Below are 16,620 nucleotides of genomic sequence, written 5' to 3'. Positions count from 1 at the left end.
AGGCGGGAAGTCTCCTCCCCAACGAGAGGAGGAGGAAGTGAGTGAATATGTGCCTAACAAATTATCATAATGAATGTTGCCAGGAAATTTCCGGAAGAGGGTGTTAGACAGTGTGTGGTGTACGGAGACTGGAAAAAAAAGTGATCATAAGACATGTTGGGTGTGTGTGAGATTTTACAAATCAGAATCCTTTTAGTTTCTAAAATTCTCCAGTTAAGAACTTGTAAATTACTTTTTGTCTGTCTGGACTGGGCTTTATCAAATGGTACTTCCCCTTGGGACTGACCTTACAGTGTAATGGCTTGCACAGAGTCACATAACGGAAACAATTACTATCTCTTCTGTCACAACACTACATAGCTCTTCCTCTTTGCATATCTTAGACCTCTTGCATATCTTAGACCTCCTCTTTGCATATCTTAGACCGTTTTCTGATGGTTCTGTTTCTTTTTCTTCCACTAGTAGAGAAGTATGGATAGTGGATTCCTATTTGTGATTTACCAAGCAGAGGTACAGTCTCCACGGGAAGTGTGTCAGATACCCCATTGCCATCTCATCTAAAGTAGGGCAGACATCAAGTTCGAGAAAACTTGGACAGGAGAGCCCAAGGGCAGAGAATGAGAGCAACCAACGGGGTCTCAATCATGACTCAGAAGCTCCAAATTCACTCAGAGAACCTTCTGGTGAAATCAGATAGTGAGCACAAGGTGTGACACTGGTGAGATGGAGCTGAAAGAACTCTAATGAGAGGAACCGTGTCGTTTTAGTGGCCTTTATTATCTGTGTAAAAAGCTACCCCTTGCCTCCCTGGAGATCATTTACCTGGAACCAGATCTCCAGGTTTGCTTAGATCTGCGGACAGCTGGCACGCCACATGCATAACATTACCCCACACTCCCAGTAGGACAAGGGGCTTGAAAATAAGTGCAGCCCAAATACTAATTCTCATCCACTCTGACCCTGGGTAGACCAGCTGAACCCATGGCTGTATTAGCTCTGCTTCCTTCTCTAAATGGCATCTGTCTATAACTTTACCCAAAACATCTGAGCTTTGTTTCAGAGAAAGCCATGTTTTGACCTCTTAAAAACTCCAAGCTGAGAAGAATCATAGACCATGTAAAGAATTACACTCAGTAATTGATCCTCAGCCTTCCTAGAGCTGTGGCGTGGTGCGTCGGTAGCCTCAATATCCACTGGGCTTTCCCTGGAATAATAAGCAACATGTGCTTTTAAATATACAGTATATTTGAGTACTGGGGGTAGGGGATTGTCTGTAATTCTGTCTCCTTAAGTCATTAGAAAACATTTTTAAGAGTTTTAAAAAATCTATGGCCAGATTAGCTGTCTCCCTATTTCCATAAAAAGAAGGGAGTGTGTATATAAAATCTTCCCTGCTATTGTTTCTCCCTCCCTCCCATCCACAAATGGTTGCTTTTTTTTTTCTTTTCTGAAGTCCCATTATAGGCAATACTTTCACAAGGATAAATGCTTCGACTCACGAGTTGGATAAGGCAGGTTTGATCTTCAGCCGTCTCCTAGCTCTGCGACCTTTCGTAAAGTACTTTACCTTTCCTGTGTCTCAGTTTCCTCTTCTGAGAATGAGGAAAAGAATAGGACCTACCTGTGGAATGTCCGATACCTGGCATATCGGAAGCCTCATCACTTGCCCCTGTGGGATTTGGGCTGTGGCTACGGTGGACAGCTTCCCCACACACTCTGGCTGGATCCCACCTCCAACATCACTGAGTCTCTCCCATTAAACTGCCTGGTCCAAGTCCTTGTCTCAAGCTCTGCTCGGGGGAATCCCAACTAAGAAAACTCTCAATAAATATTTGCTCTTATTATTTTTATGGAAAAACTTTTCTATTCCTAGGAAGACCAATTTTGGAGCTCAAATTCAAGATGCGTGTTGAGACTTTCGTTTTCCTCATTTGATACTTCATTCAAATCAAAAAATACACCAAAGGATAAACATTGGCTCATTTGGCTACACATTTAGCAAATCCTGTGAAATCAGACTCTTCCCCCAATACTGGAAACTGGTGGTTTCTGTACTTCTTTTCCTTTCCTGCCGCTTCTCACTCTTGCTTTGGGGAGGAGCTGGGCAGCCCGCTTGATGTGAGAGCACTCAGGGGACTCAGTGTCTTTATTCAGGCAGTCAGCTGTCTGTATTGGGGTGTGCTGCCCTGCCTGTATCTCAGCCCTCATTGTCAAGATCGGCATTAGGTTCTCCAGAGTCCTTTACCCAATCCCTTTTTGATCCTGGATACCGGCATTGGCAGGACAACTGAGTGGGATGAAGATTCTAGCCAGTGACCATAGAACACTTTTTTCCCCTCAGGGCAAAGCCAACTGGCCCACAACAGTATCAACCTCCACTTTGGCTTCATTGGCTCGATGCTGAGAGATCTGAGCCAACTGGCCTTCGTGGACGCTTCTAGCATTACCATGGCCTGATCTTTCCCCCTTGGAAATTTTCATTGTAATTACCATGGCGTTTCGCCATGATCAGGCTCATGGCTATACGGCAGGGAGCTGAATCTTGCGGGTGGGTGGGCATACCTCTACGGATGGGCTCGTGCGGGTAAAAGTCCTCCTTCTAGTTCTCTTTTAAATTCAATCCCTCTCTGGCTTGGCCACGAGGGCACGGGCATCGCCAAGGTGACTTTCTTATGTGTATCTTGGAGTATATTGCCTTTTGTGTATGTAGTTGTTTCCTGGAATTATGACTTCTGGTAGGCTTGGGTTTGATTTCTGGCTATCTATTGTTTTTCCAGCTGAAATGTTTTATTCCTTCACTTTGCCATTTCATGAAGTTTAGTGAGGACACCCATCCTGCTCTGGAAAGGTCGTTTTAGAGGGTGTTACTGCTCTCAGCTTCTCCTCCCGCCTGGCCAGCCGCCACGAGGTGTGAGACCAGAGGCGGGTTGCAGCTCTGACGCTCCTTGACTGTAGGACTGCGGGCTCATATCTTGATTTCTCTGAGCCTCTGTTTCCCCAGCTGTAAAGTGGTAATAAAGATAGGACAGAAGAGATCATGCGAGTCAAAGTAGGAAGTAATCTAAGGTATTTGTTCATTTAGTAAATATCAGAGGAACTTTTGCCAGAGTTCCCAGCCTTAGAGAGCTATGGTTTTGTGGGGGAAACGACACATTAATGGTCAATTAAGATACAGACACATAAATCCTACAAACAGGGATAAACACAAGGTGTTAAAAGAGCACATGGGAATGAGGCTTAACTCAGTCTCTTTTTTTTTTTTTTTTTTTTTTTTTTGCGGTTCGTGGGCCTCTCACTGTTGTGGCCTCTCCCATTGCGGAGCACAGGCTCCGGACGCACAGGCTCAGCGGCCATGGCTCACCAGCCCAGCCGCTCCGCGGCATGTGGGATCTTCCCGGCCCGGGGCACGAACCCGTGTCCCCTGCATCGGCAGGCGGACTCTCAACCACTGCGCCACCGGGGAAGCCCTTAACTCAGTCTTGAGGGCTCATGGAGGGCCTCTTGGAAGAAGTGTAGGAAGATTAAGAGTTATTAGTGGTAATATTAGTTATGACTAGTCGGGAGCTTACTATGTGCTGGGCAGTATGCTGAGTACTACCTCATTTAGATGTCATAACTGTGCCTATCACATGGCGTCTTAATCTCCCTTTTGCAGTTGAAGAAACCGGCTCAGAAAAGTGACGTAACTTGCCCAAGGACACCCAGCTAAGTGGCATGGTCAGACTTTGAAACTAAGTTTGATCCCAGAACCCTCGCTTTTAACCATGGTGAGCATCTGTTCATGCATGACCCTGCTTAAAACTGACCATTTGTGACTTCCTATTGCTCAAAGGATAATGACTAAACTCCTTAACATGCCCCAAATCTCCTGCCCACTCCTCTGGTCTCATCTTTACCCCTCTCTCTGCTCCCAACCTCCATGACAGCCTCAGCAACAGCTCATGAAGGTTATACTTGACTGATAAGTCTGAACTTGTCCTGTGGGCAATAGGGAGCCATAGAGGTTTTAAGCAGACAGAGTGGCAGCAGGACAAGACCCGAGAAGGCCAATTAGAAGAAGGTTGAAGCAACTCAGGCCAAGGTGCATGGGGATATGAACAAAGGGAGGGGCAGGAGGGAAGGAGAAGGGTGAGTTGGAGTCAAGAGGCATTAAGTAGGTAGAACCTACAAATCCTGGTGGCTGATCATGTTGGGGAGGAGTGAGTGAGGGGTCCAGGCTTATCCCCAGATTTCTTGCTTGAATAACAAGGTAGAGGGTGCCAGCTATGCCTAACAGAAGCAAACAATACCTGTAGTTCTATCGCATTTTCATTAGTTGCGTGCTGAAGGGTCCTGGAAACTGTAAAAAAATTTCCCTTCCCTGTCTCTTTTGTTCCTTCCCTTCCACACTGGGTATAGGAATTCACTGAAAACTGACAAAAAAAAAAAAATCCTTTTTCTCTGCCCACCCGCCCCCCGGTGCCCCCGGCCCAGAATTGAACTGCAAACCCACACAGCATCAGCCCCAAATTAGGCAATCAAACAGCACCTGAAATTAAGCTTTTTAAACATTAAAATCAATCAAGCCCAAAGAATCTAACTTGAAATGAAGAGGTGTTTAAAAGAAGTAGGCTGCGGTGCAGCGAGGAAAACAACTTAAATTATTAAAGCGGAGTTTTCATGGTTCAGGGAAAATGTTCCAGTAATGTCAGATTAAAAATGTAAATCTATTTACCTTCCAGATGATTTTTTCAAGTGCTCTTATTAAAGTCTACTGCTTACCTGTTTGTCTATGAAAAAGAGCTTGTTACTCAGGGAAGGGGATCAGACCTCGGCATGCTGCAAACATTGCCTTGCGTTTGTCACCGAGTGAATATCTCCTATCGCTTTTGGCTTGGTAGTTAATTACTGTATAAATTTCCCTGCTGAAAATGGAGATCTTATTCAGTGTTGGCCTCTTTTCAGAACTCAAGCGCCAAATGTTCATAATGTTTAAAAAGACGGTATCTTTCTTCTCTATTCATTCCCCCACTTCCTTCGTCTTGACCCTGTGGGGCATGTGTAATATTGAAATTATGACATTAAAATCACTTTTATTTCAAGTGACTTGGATGACAAAAATATACAGTTAAGAGGGGTTGGAGACAAAATTGCTCAGATGGAGACACTGGGAAGAAAAACGTTTTTTTTAAGTCAGTGATCTCCAAGTGAACTTATATTCAACAATGATGCAAGGAAAGCAGACAGGTCATGTGTTCATTCAGCAAATAAAATATCTGTTATCAGTGCCCTTGAAAAGAAATATGTTGTGAGCCCCAAATGCAAACTACATATGAAATTTTAAAATTTCCACATTAAAGAAGCAGTAAAAAACCAGTGGAGTTAATTTTAATATTATTTTATTTAAATCTATATATCTAACTACTATATTTCAACCTACGGTCAATGTAAAGATTATTGAGATCTTCTACATTCTTTTTTGTACTGTCCTTGAAATTCAGTTTGGGTTTTATACTTAGCGCCTACCATAATAGCCATATGTCAAGAGCTCAACATAGCTACACGTAGCCACATGTAGCTAGAGGCTACCATATTGCACACTGAAGATCTATATAATTCAATGACAGTTTTCCCTCTCAAATTGATCAACCAAGAATAGGTTTATACGTTTAATGAATCTACCTTTTTTTTCTCCCTTTCCAATTGAGAAGGAAAAGAAAAGTGCCTGTGATGAAAACTGGCAACATGGCCCTGTTGATAAATTGCAGGTTAAATTCTTTTTCATGTAATTGTTTGTTGGTTCCAGGACTGGTCACAAATGAAAAATAACTCTTTTAAGAGTGTAGACAACTTCATTCAAGGGGCAATAAAACTGAGGCATTAAAATAAATAACAAGCTGCATGTTTTTTGTAAATGAGGGATAAAATTTTCATCCTTTCAGATGGTACACATTTTTCATTAATAAATGTCAGCAGATCTCTCTTCCTCAAGCTAGTGACTATATTAAACATGAATTACAAGAACTCTTGTAATTCATGTTTACGTGAATTTTTCTGTAGATTAGTCTGACAATTTAAAAATATATCTATACATTTGGCAGCTCTGGGATGACTTTAATTTCTAGCCAGGAGAATTCTCACACTCAGCATCTTTTGGGGGTGGGGACTACTATAATTAGATGTATCTAGAAAAGTTTTCTGGAAGTTGAATTGTATTACATAATAAATCAAGTTCTATTTGATGCACTGAGCATCTTTACCTTTCTAGCCCCAAACCCAGTGAACATATTATCTTTCAAGCTGCAGATACATTCTGGCTTTCATGAATTGGAAGCTATTTTGCTGTAGAAGGCAGCGAGGTTCAGCATAGTATCGTGGGAATCCTTTGAAATCAAAAGGATCTGGCTTCAAATCTCGGTTATTTTCGTGGGTTATTTGGGGCCAGTCACTTAAATTCTCTGCACCTCAGATTCCCCATCTGTGCAAAAGGTATCATAATATCTAACTCAGAGAGATTGCTGTAAAGACAAATGTTACCACAAATGTACAATGTCTGATACAGGCACGATTAATGACAATTCTCTCCTACTGCCTTCCTCAGGGTAATGGGTAAGTGAGATTCAGTGATGCTGAATGTTCACAGACTCAATTTTATAGTAAGGTTTTTGTATTAATCTGTTGCTCTGTAACCAATTATCTCAAAATTTAGTGGCTTAAAACAACAAACATATATAATCTTCCAGTTTTCCTGGCTCATGAACCTGGGCACAGTTAGCTGGGTTCCTCTGCCTTAAGATCTCTCATGAGGTTGCAGCCAAGTGGTCGCCCAGGGCTGTGATCTCATCTGAAGGCTTGACTGGGGGGAAGATTTGCTTCCAAGTTCAGTTATGTGATTGTTGGCAGGATTCAGTTCTTGGTGGGCTGTTGGACTTAGGGCCTTTGTACCTCACTAGCTGTGGCTGGAGGCTTTTATAGTTCCTTGCCAGTTGAACCTTTCCATAGTGCAGTTTACAAATTGGCAGCTAACGAGGGAGAAAGAAAAAGAGAGAGAGAGAGAGAGAGAGAGAGAGAGAGAGAGAGAGAGAGAGAGAAACAGGAGCCTGAGTGTTGGTGTAATGTAGTTTGGGAAATAACTCCCATAACTTCTGCTGTATTCTCTTGGTTAGAATTGAATCACTAGGTCCAGCAACACTCAAGGGAGGGGATGACATAAGAGTGTGAATTCCAAGAAGCAGGATCATTGGGGGCCATATCAGAGGTTGCCTACTGCAGACTTCTGCAGCTTTAACCTTCATATTTAATGGTATTACTTCCCACTTACATGTGGGTCCTCAGCCAGTTATACAAATAAGAGCTGAACAAATCAGGGCTGTGAGTCAGGAACTCTGCATAATGCTTCACACTGCCCAATGATAAAGGGCACTGTATTACAATTTGATATATGAGCTCTATGAGGACAAGGAAATGTGTGCTTACCGCAGCAATCCAGAGTCTAGAACAGTGACACAGTTCTCTCTCAATAACTGTCAAAAAGGTAAGGGGATCAGTCTGTCCTCTTGCTTCTTGCAACATCCCTAGGAGGTGGGTACAATTGTTATGTCCATTTCACAGAAAACTTGACAGTTGGAGGTAAAGTGACTTTCTCAGCCTCATAGAACTCGTAGGTGGTGGGATGTAGAAGCCCAGGTGTGTCAAGCCACTTCCAAGCCTGTTCCTCAGTTACTTGACTTTGTGGACTCATGATAATAACATGTGAGGGGTAGACAGTGCACATGGGCATGTGTGTGTGTGCGCTGGGCATTGTGCATTTCAGGAGAAGTGTAGTCATCTTCTTCCACCAGGCAGCCTTTCAACAGACGCATTCCAGCGTCCACTACAGGTTGGAGTGGAACAACCCTTCTGTGGCTGTATCCTCAAGTGAATTTCTGTTTTCTTCACATACCAGAGAGAAGAATGAAAATCAGATGAATGAAAGGTAGAGCCTAGGGCAGGGAGTATGGAGCCCTTGTGAAACTGTGAGCCACAGAAATGACTGGGGGGAGGGAGGTGGGATGTCTCCTACCATCTCTCTGCCTGATTTTTTTTTTTTTTTTTTTGCGGTACGCGGGCCTCTCACTGATGTGGCCTCTCCCTTTGCGGAACACAGGCTCCAAACGCGCAGGCTCAGCAGCCATGGCTCACGGGCCCAGCCGCTCCGAAATTCTACCAAAGACCAAATTCTACCAAAGCCGCTCCGCATTCTACCAAAGACCACAGAGAGACAAAACTCTTTCTTCCCTCCTTCAGCAATGTGAAGCCATGTTCAAAGCACACATCCAAGGTCAGAGTGTCTCATTTTTGGTAAATAAGCAACATAAAGCAGTCTGGTTTTGATTTGTATGAAACCAACTGTAAAAAACGACTTGGGACTGGCTCCCTGAGATCTGGACAGTTAGCACTGGAACCTACCATGTTTTCTGGAAACCGAGTGTCCTGTGCGTTTGATAGAATTCTAAAGAACTGGGAAAGAGGAGAGTAATGAAGTATAAAGAATGGTTTTACCTCCTGCCCAGCTTATATGGTGAGGAGGTTGGGAGTGATTCAATATAAGTATAAAAACAACCATTGAATGTAAAGAGGGCTTTACATTGTTGGAATGATTTCAAAGATATTCATATATTTAAAAGAAATATGTGTGTGTGTGTGTGTGTGTGTGTGTGTGTGTGTGTGTGTGTGAGAAAGAGAGAGAGAGAGAGAGACAGACAGAGACAGAGAGACAGAGACAGAGAGACAGAAAGCAAGCCAGGCACACTAAATCCAGAGTTGAAGGTCATGTACCCAAAGTAACACAAGGAAACAAGAAAGATGGTACTGGGTCAGATCCATTCTCTTTCTGTATTCCTAATGTTTGGGGGAAAATGAGTAGCTGTAGGAGAAATTATTTGCCTTCTTGTGTATCTTTATCAGAGGCCAGGGGCCTCATTCCAACATGCTTCCTGGAAAAATACACACACCTGAAATATGCATAAAATTTGTGGAGGCTTTAAAACTCTTTGAAGCTTATGAGATGAGCTCCCTAGTGTTTCATGGATCCCAGGATAAAACCCCCAGTTGCTAAATCTGGAGAATTTGTTTATGTTTTCCATGCTTGACAAACTCCTTTGTAATATGGAACTTGCTCAACTCTCCTACATTGCTTCACATTTTCTCATTACCTTGAACCGTCACTGGTATTTTTAAATTTTGACCTGATTCACTTTAGCCTTCATGTTTCCAGACTAGAACAGATAATTAAAAAACAACAGCATTGAAGTTCAGTATCCTGCAGGTTGTGTCCAGCGCATCCCAAATCTAGTGTGGGCATCCTATCTACAAGCTCCCTCACCCACAGTCCCAGCACCCACACCCTCCTTGCTCCTCCAAACTGGTACGATTTATATACAGTAAAATTCACTTGTTTTAGGTGTGGGTTTTAGGGATGTAGTTCTCTGTTTCGACAAATGTATAAAGTTGTGTAACCACCACCATAATCGCAATGCAGAACAGCCCACCACCTCAGAAGTTTCCCTTGCACCCCTTTGCACTCATCCTCTTCCCTAGGCCAGACCCTGATAACTACTGATCTGATTTTGGTCCCTAGAGTTTTGTTTCGCTCCCTTGCCCTCACCCCTCATGTCTTTTTTTTTTTTTTTTTTGCGGTACGCGGGCCTCTCACTGTTGTGGCCTCTCCCGTTGCGGAGCACAGGCTCCAGACGCGCAAGCTCAGCGGCCATGGCTCACGGGCCCAGCTGCTCCACGGCATGCGGGATCCTCCCGGACCGGGGCACGAACCCGTGTCCCCTGCATCGGCAGGCAGAGTCTCAACCACTGCGCCACCAGGGAAGCCCACCCCTCATGTCTTATACATGGAATCATAGGGGACTTCTCTGGCCGTCCAGTGGTTAAGACTTCACCTTCCAATGCAGGGGGTGCGGGTTTGATCCCTGGTCGGGGAGCTAAGGTCCCACATGCCACAGGGCCAAAAAAATACCAAAACATAAAACAGAAGCAATGCTGTCACACATTCAATAAAGACTTCAAAAATCGTCCACATTAAAAAAAAATGAAATCATACAGAATGTACCCTTGGAGGCTGGATTCTTTCTCTTAGCATGCTTTTAAGATTTATTCATGTTGTTGCATTAGGTGATAGAACACAATTTGTTTATCCATTCCTTAGTTGATGGATATTTCCAGTTTTGGGCGATTACTTGCGTTCGTTTTTTTTTTTTTGTTTTTGCTTTGGTTGTTTTCTGGGGAGGGAAGGGGCTGGAGAGTGGAGCACGAACGTGTCATTGATTCTTCCTCCATCTAAATTCTTTGAGAACTGTCACCAGTGCTGTCTTGGAGCCCCAGCTGCCCTGGGGCCCCAACTTCTTTTTGTATGTGGGCTTCTACTTTCACATTTACTTTCCTTTTCTGCAAATTGGGACCCAAAGTTCCCCTGGTCTAGGTAGACAAGATCCAGAGGAAATAAAGCACAGGACAATGCTATGTGCCTACTCCACATGTGGTTCACCATCAGTTTCCAAATCACCTAAAAGCTTGTTAGAAAAGCAGAATCTTAGACTCCACCCCATACCTACTGAGTCAGAGTCCCGGTGCGTCGATGCGTCTGAGAAGTTTGAGAAGCACTCACCGTATTCCACTCTAGCTACTAAAAATAATACATACGTATATGTGTGTGTGTGTATATATATATATATATATATATAAAATTTTTTTTTCCTCATAATATTTGGCCCTTTCTTCCAACTTTTTCTTTCCCTCCCTGGAGTACACTCATTTTGTAGTTCCGTAAAGAATCCAAATTTGGGACTGAGGAGGAGATGGTGAGCGCGGCATCCCCAGACGATGGAGGAGCAAAAGGCGGAGGAAAAAGAGAAAGAGAAGGCAAGAACAGAGCCCGGGCTATTACTAGATCTTCGCAGCCAGACGGGGCTGGCGGCGAGAGGCCGCCAGGGCCGGACCCTCCGCGGCCTCCTCCGCGGCCTTTCCGAGCCTGGACACTCTAGGCAGGACGCGGGCTCGGCGCGCAGCCGGGACGCTCGCAAAACTTCGCGGAGCTGGGCCGGGGCCGGCCTGGCCGAGGAGGGCGGGGCGGGCGGGAGGAGGGACAGCGGGGGGCGGGGCCGGCGCGGCGAGGGGCGGGGTGAGCGCCGAGGCCGCGGGGGCAGCGACGGCGCCGGGCAGCGGGAGCAGCGGCCGCGCCATGTGGCTGCTGGGGCCGCTGTGCCTGCTGCTGAGCAGCGCCGCGGGTGAGTCGGGGGGCGTCCGGCGAACTTTCTTCGGGGCGCGGGACGCGGCGGCCGGGCTGCGATCGTGCCCCCTCCTCTTGCCCGGGCTGCGTCTCCCGGCGCGGGTGTGCACGGAGGGCGGACCCCGGCGCCGGGCTGGCCGGGACCCCGGCGAGGGGCCGCGGCGGGGTGCGCGCCGTCCTATTGTGTGGGCGTGCGCGCCGGCTTGTGCTGTGTTGTGTGTGCACGGGCGGGGCTTTGTGTGCAGTCCGGCTCTGGGGAGCCCGGCAGCTGCCCTGATTGGGCGTAGCTGGAGAGTTCGTGCGTGTGTGTGTGTGTGTGTGTGTGTGTGTGTGTGTGTGTGTGTGTGTGTTGTGTAGGGGAAAGGAGGAAGGGAGGGGAGGGGAGAGAACGCTTCCCTGATCCCATCATCCCAGACGCGGGATGCTCCGTGCTGTGCTAGCCTCTCCAGGTCCCCTTTGGTTTCTCTTGTGTGCACCCCCGTGCCTCAGTTTCCTACCTGGACCGCAGGGCGACCGGTAATCGCCGTTTCCTTCCATTCCTCCCTGGGACTGTGTTTGGTTTGGGCAAAGAGAGATGAAGCAGGGCCGGACCTGGGAATTATTAATCTTTCCCATTGATACTGGGAGCAGGACATTTATTTAAATCATCTGATTACCCCCACTCGACCTACAATGGCGAGATGCCCTGGGAGAGAATCCGGGCTTCATCTGCCGGCCCTTTGAACCTGGCATCGCCGTAGCGTGTGCATCCTGAGGTCCCCAGGAGCAGCATGCTATTCCAGGGAACTTTTCTGCTGATGTGGGCGCGCTCCGAATTCCAGCCTGGAGCCCTTCCCCTGCCCCTGCCCGCCGGCCACAGCTGTCAGCTGCCCCTCCTAGGGTCGCCACGCCCTTGGCCCCTTGATGTTTATTTCTGGGCGGCTGATGCCCAGAAAAGTAGGTGACAGGGCCCAGTGAACTTTCTTCAGCAGAAGCTGGCTTGCCTGACGTCGGTGCCATCCTCGTGTCTAATTAATGCCTGATTCTCCCAGATGCTTCTAGCTACTTGCTGTGGAGGTGTCTTTGGTGGTGTGTTTGTTGGGGAAGTGGAGACTCACTTAATTCTGAACTTCCCCCTCCCTGCCAGGTGTGCACTTGGAAAGAGAAATCTCATCCTTCCTTGAAGTCCCTGGTCCTGGCCATCCTCAGAATCCACTGGGTAGCCTTCCCCCACTCTCAGACCTATGACATCATCCCCACTCCTGGAGACTCCCGTTTAGATGTCTGTGGGTTTGCTGTGGCTTCCAGTGAGGGTGGAATGCTGGTGGCTGCTGTGGATTTTTAACCAGGTCTGGGTCACAGTGCCTTGTTCCTCCTGAACTATTGGGCCACCACAGGGAGAGAGTTCCAAGAGGGCACTGGCACTCACGGGTAGGGGTGAATGATTATTTGGAGGCTGTTGGAACAGGCAGATTTCCAGGACATCTCAGACACAAAGACCTGCCTAGATTCATGCTCTCAATTTGCATTGCCCTGGTGTGTCCCCTGATAACACCCAAGCAGGACAGTCTGGAAGCCGGGACTTGTGTTTGTCTTCAGAGAGCTGCTTGAGGCTCAGTAGAAAGTGTTATTTATTGCATCTCCCAGTTAGTACTGGGTTGCTTTGGTTGAGTCTCCAACTCTGTAAAAATAACTGTAAAGTTAATTTTGTCTTTCTCTGGTCAGCACGGGTTACTTAATATGTGTGTGTACGTATAAAATAGGGCTGAAATAAATAAAATAGTCATAATGGGGAGGGAAACATGGAGGGGGTGCGGTCACAGAATGCCTAGCTGTCCCAGGTGGTAGTTTTCTGTTACCTGTGGTCATTGAGCTTGTGTGGTTTTGTCTCACCTTTACAGTTAGTTGTTGGTTTAGAAACTTCTAGGCAGGTTGGGGTGTATGCATTTCCTGTTATATTAAGCATCATCCTTCTAGCAGGGATTCTACTTTGACCTGAAGTGTTACCAGAAACAGGGCTGGTCAGTTTTCCTGAAGCCTGCATGGTGGTTCAGTTTGGGGTTCATAGTAGGCCAGGGACCCTGGCCTTCTATCCCATATCCTACAGCTTGATCCTCTTCGGGGAAGTTGATAGAACAAGAGAGATTATAAAAGCTGGTGCTTTTGACTTCTGTCTTCTTTTGATAGTCTGTAAAGAAACCTGGGGTCAGAGTGGAGCCCTAGTCTGAGTTCCGGGTCTTTGTAGGTCTGAAAGGCATTTCTAGAGCAATCTGGAGGCCTTTGTTTTTCAGGAACCTTCTCAGACGCCTTCATATGTTTGTGTATGTATTTTTCTTCCTTTGTTTTTATTGTTTGTGTTAGGGAAGTGAAGCATCGATTTTGACCGCTATTATTTTTTACTGTAGCCTGTGAGAAAGGCTCAGCCCATCTGATACCCAGCTTTCCTTCCCGTGGTGGGCTCGGTGGATTTAAGTGCGTGGATGGTGAGGCATGTCTAATGGTGGCGGGGCCCTGAGGGGGTCAGACAGCTCACCTCCTTCCTGGCTGACCTTTTAGGGACTGCCTGACATTATCTTTGAAAAGGCTTGATTTCCCCTGTGTGCACCCAGGAGTGTGGGTGTTGACCTTTTCTCCTGGAGAGATCTGCTTCGTGGTGTGAGTGGGTGGGTTTTATTATTATTATTTTTAACGAACTGAGTCGCTTCGTGCAGCCCAGGCCGGTGGATGAGGCCGTGTGCACCAAGTACAAATAAACACACCTTGTTGCTTTTTGTCTTCAAAGAGATGGATGAAGGCTCCCTACTGGGGTGTGAGGTGTTTTTTCCTGACAGCCCACTTAGGCCTTTCACCTTGTGATAAGTGAGGGAGAGACAGGGATATGAGCCAGTAGGGGAGGGAGGACGGTACCTTCTGGGCCTGCAAGACTGGTTTAGATGCCTTGTTGTCAAAGTCACCTGGGTAACTTGAAAGTGGACTTGTATCATCACTTTTGTGAAACAGTTTAGAGAATTTGGGGATTAGGACGGTTTCTAATCACATAATCTATGAAAGTCATGGCCTTTTCAACCTTGCATCTTTTCATGGGCAAGGAGAGGAAAGGGAACCCAGTATTTGTGGACTGTCTCCTGTGTATGAGGTGCTTTGCTCGCCATTGAAACACATGATCCCGTTGAATTTTTCCAATAATATGTGATGGGAAGTCATTTTGTGGCTCCTGAGAGGTCATCTGTGCCCAGGGTGCCAGATTCTAACTCAAGTTTCTCTTGGGCCACAGTCTGGGCTTTCCCCCGTTTCTAGGCATCCTTCCATGCCTTTCCCCCATGTGCTTTCGTGAATTAACAATCCATGAGCTTGTTTCCATAAACAGCCCCCCTCCCAAATCTGTCCACTTTGCAGTCACAGCAGTTGGTATTTGTGGTAATACATAAAAATAAATCCCAGCAACTTCCCTGGTGGCGCAGTGGTTGAGCATCTGCCTGCCAATGCAGGGGACATGGGTTCGAGCCCTGGTCCGGGAAGATCCCACATGCCGCGGAGCAAATAAGCCCGTGCGCCACAACTACTGAGCCTGCGCTCTAGAGCCCGCAAGCCACAACTACTGAGCCCGTGTGCCACAACTACTGAAGCCCACGCGCCTAGAGCCTGTGCTCCGCAACAAGAGAAGCCATCACAGTGAGAAGCCCACGTACCGCAATGAAGAGTAGCCTCCGCTCGCCGCAACCAGAGAAAGCCCGTGCACAGCAACGAAGCCCCAACACAACCAAAAATAAATAAATAAATAAAAATAAAATGAAATAAATCCCAGTCCTTGAGTAAAAATGGAACTTTCAAAATAGCACCCGTATTTTTACTCTGTGCCTGGGAGAGGCACGCCTAGCAGGGAGTTACCACTGGACACGGTTCCATTTCTTGACCTGAGTTGTAGTTACATGGGTTTGTTTTCATTCATTAAGCTCAATATTTACATTTCCCCTCTCTTATATGTTTATCATATTTTACAATTAAAAAATAAAAGATGCTATATACCATGGATGACTCAGAGTGATTGAACTGTTTTTAGCTATGAGATAGCCCTGGGGGCAAATCTGTTTTTGGCTGTGGAGTTGTCCTGTTTGTTCTCTTCCCCTCTTTCTTTCTCTCTTTGGAATATTTTGGAATCGCATGGGCCATCCTAACTGTACAGCTCTTTTTGCCTGTGCCTCTACCTGACAATTGGGGAGATTTTTAAGATGACAGCTCCTCTGTGTGTGTGTGTGTGTGTGTGTGTGTCTGTCTTTCTTTCATTGTAATTGTGAAAGAATCTACTTTCTTGGGTCCTGAGGAGCGCCCTTAAAGACGTTTACTGGGAGAACATCTGAGGATGCAGCACTTGCGTGTCACATCTGCTTGACGTTTACTCTTGCTTACGGGATATGTGGACTTTTGTGACACAGTAACTGCCCAGTCAGAGGCATGGCAAACGTTTATTTCAGGTAGGATTGTTAGGGTTTTGGAGACGGCTGCAGGGATGGGGTTAGTCTAGGGAAGTGTCTCCGCCTCGGTGCTGTTGACGTTGGGGCCGGAGAGTTCTTTGTTATGGAGGCTGTCTTGTGCTTTGTACGGTATTTAGCAGCATCCCTGGTCCTTGATGCCAGTAGCAGCCTCCCCCAGTTGTTACAACCAACAACGTCTCCAGCTGTTACCAAATGCCCCCTGGGGGCAAAAATCACCCCCACTTGAGTACCCCAGTTGAGAACCCCTGGTCTGGTGTGAGTGCCCCCTCGCCATACATCTTGAGCATTCTGACTGCTCATCCTGAGAGTGTCTTTTAGATGCAGTGGTTCAGGATGGCATCCTCCTCCCAAGGGTGTCTTAGTCATCAGGTTTCTGCTTTCTGTTTCTGCAACCCCACAAGTTCAGTCAGTGTGAAAATACATTTTTATGTAGAAACACCCTCAGCATTGACCTTTCCCTCCTGTTTCCCTCTTGTGCCATAGTGAAAGCGGGTAACCTTGGAGATTGTGGAATTGGTTCCCTTGGGAGTGACAGGCTGAGAAAGCAGGTAAAAGGCAGGTGGTGGGGGCTTCCCTGGTGGCGCAGTGGTTGAGAGTCCGCCTGCCGATTCAGGGGACATGGGTTCATGCCCCAGTCCGGGAAGATCCCACATGCCGCGGAGCGGCTGAGCCTGTGAGCCATGGCCACTGAGCCTGCGCGTCCGGAGCCTGTGCTCCACAACCGGAGAGGCCACAACAGTGAGAGGCCCGCGTACCGCAAAAAAAAAAAAAAAAAAAAAGACAGGTGGCGGGTGACACCAGAAGCCACTCGATTCCCTGAGTAAACTGTTAAGCTCGGGAGGCTCACTAGCGCAGGGAACTGGAGGAGAAGCTATCTGAAAGTTTGCCTTG

The 16,620-nt window shown here is 46.7% G+C and overlaps 1 protein-coding gene across 2 annotated transcripts in view; it reads left to right on the top strand.

Moving 5' to 3' along the window:
- Window positions 1-11,180: 11,180 nt before the first annotated feature.
- Window positions 11,181-16,620, top strand: part of LDLRAD3 (low density lipoprotein receptor class A domain containing 3) — a 256,617-nt gene continuing 251,177 nt past the window's right edge. For both annotated transcript variants that reach the window (XM_060157730.1, XM_060157729.1), the window contains exon 1: window positions 11,181-11,255. In XM_060157730.1, the coding sequence (XP_060013713.1) occupies window positions 11,210-11,255 (46 nt within the window). In that variant the 5' untranslated portion in view covers window positions 11,181-11,209. The remainder of the gene's footprint in view (window positions 11,256-16,620) is intronic.

Source organism: Lagenorhynchus albirostris, chromosome 9 (genome assembly GCF_949774975.1).
Source record: "Lagenorhynchus albirostris chromosome 9, mLagAlb1.1, whole genome shotgun sequence".
Classification (NCBI taxonomy): Eukaryota; Metazoa; Chordata; class Mammalia; order Artiodactyla; family Delphinidae; genus Lagenorhynchus; species Lagenorhynchus albirostris.
This window is presented reverse-complemented; position numbering and strand designations above follow the sequence as displayed.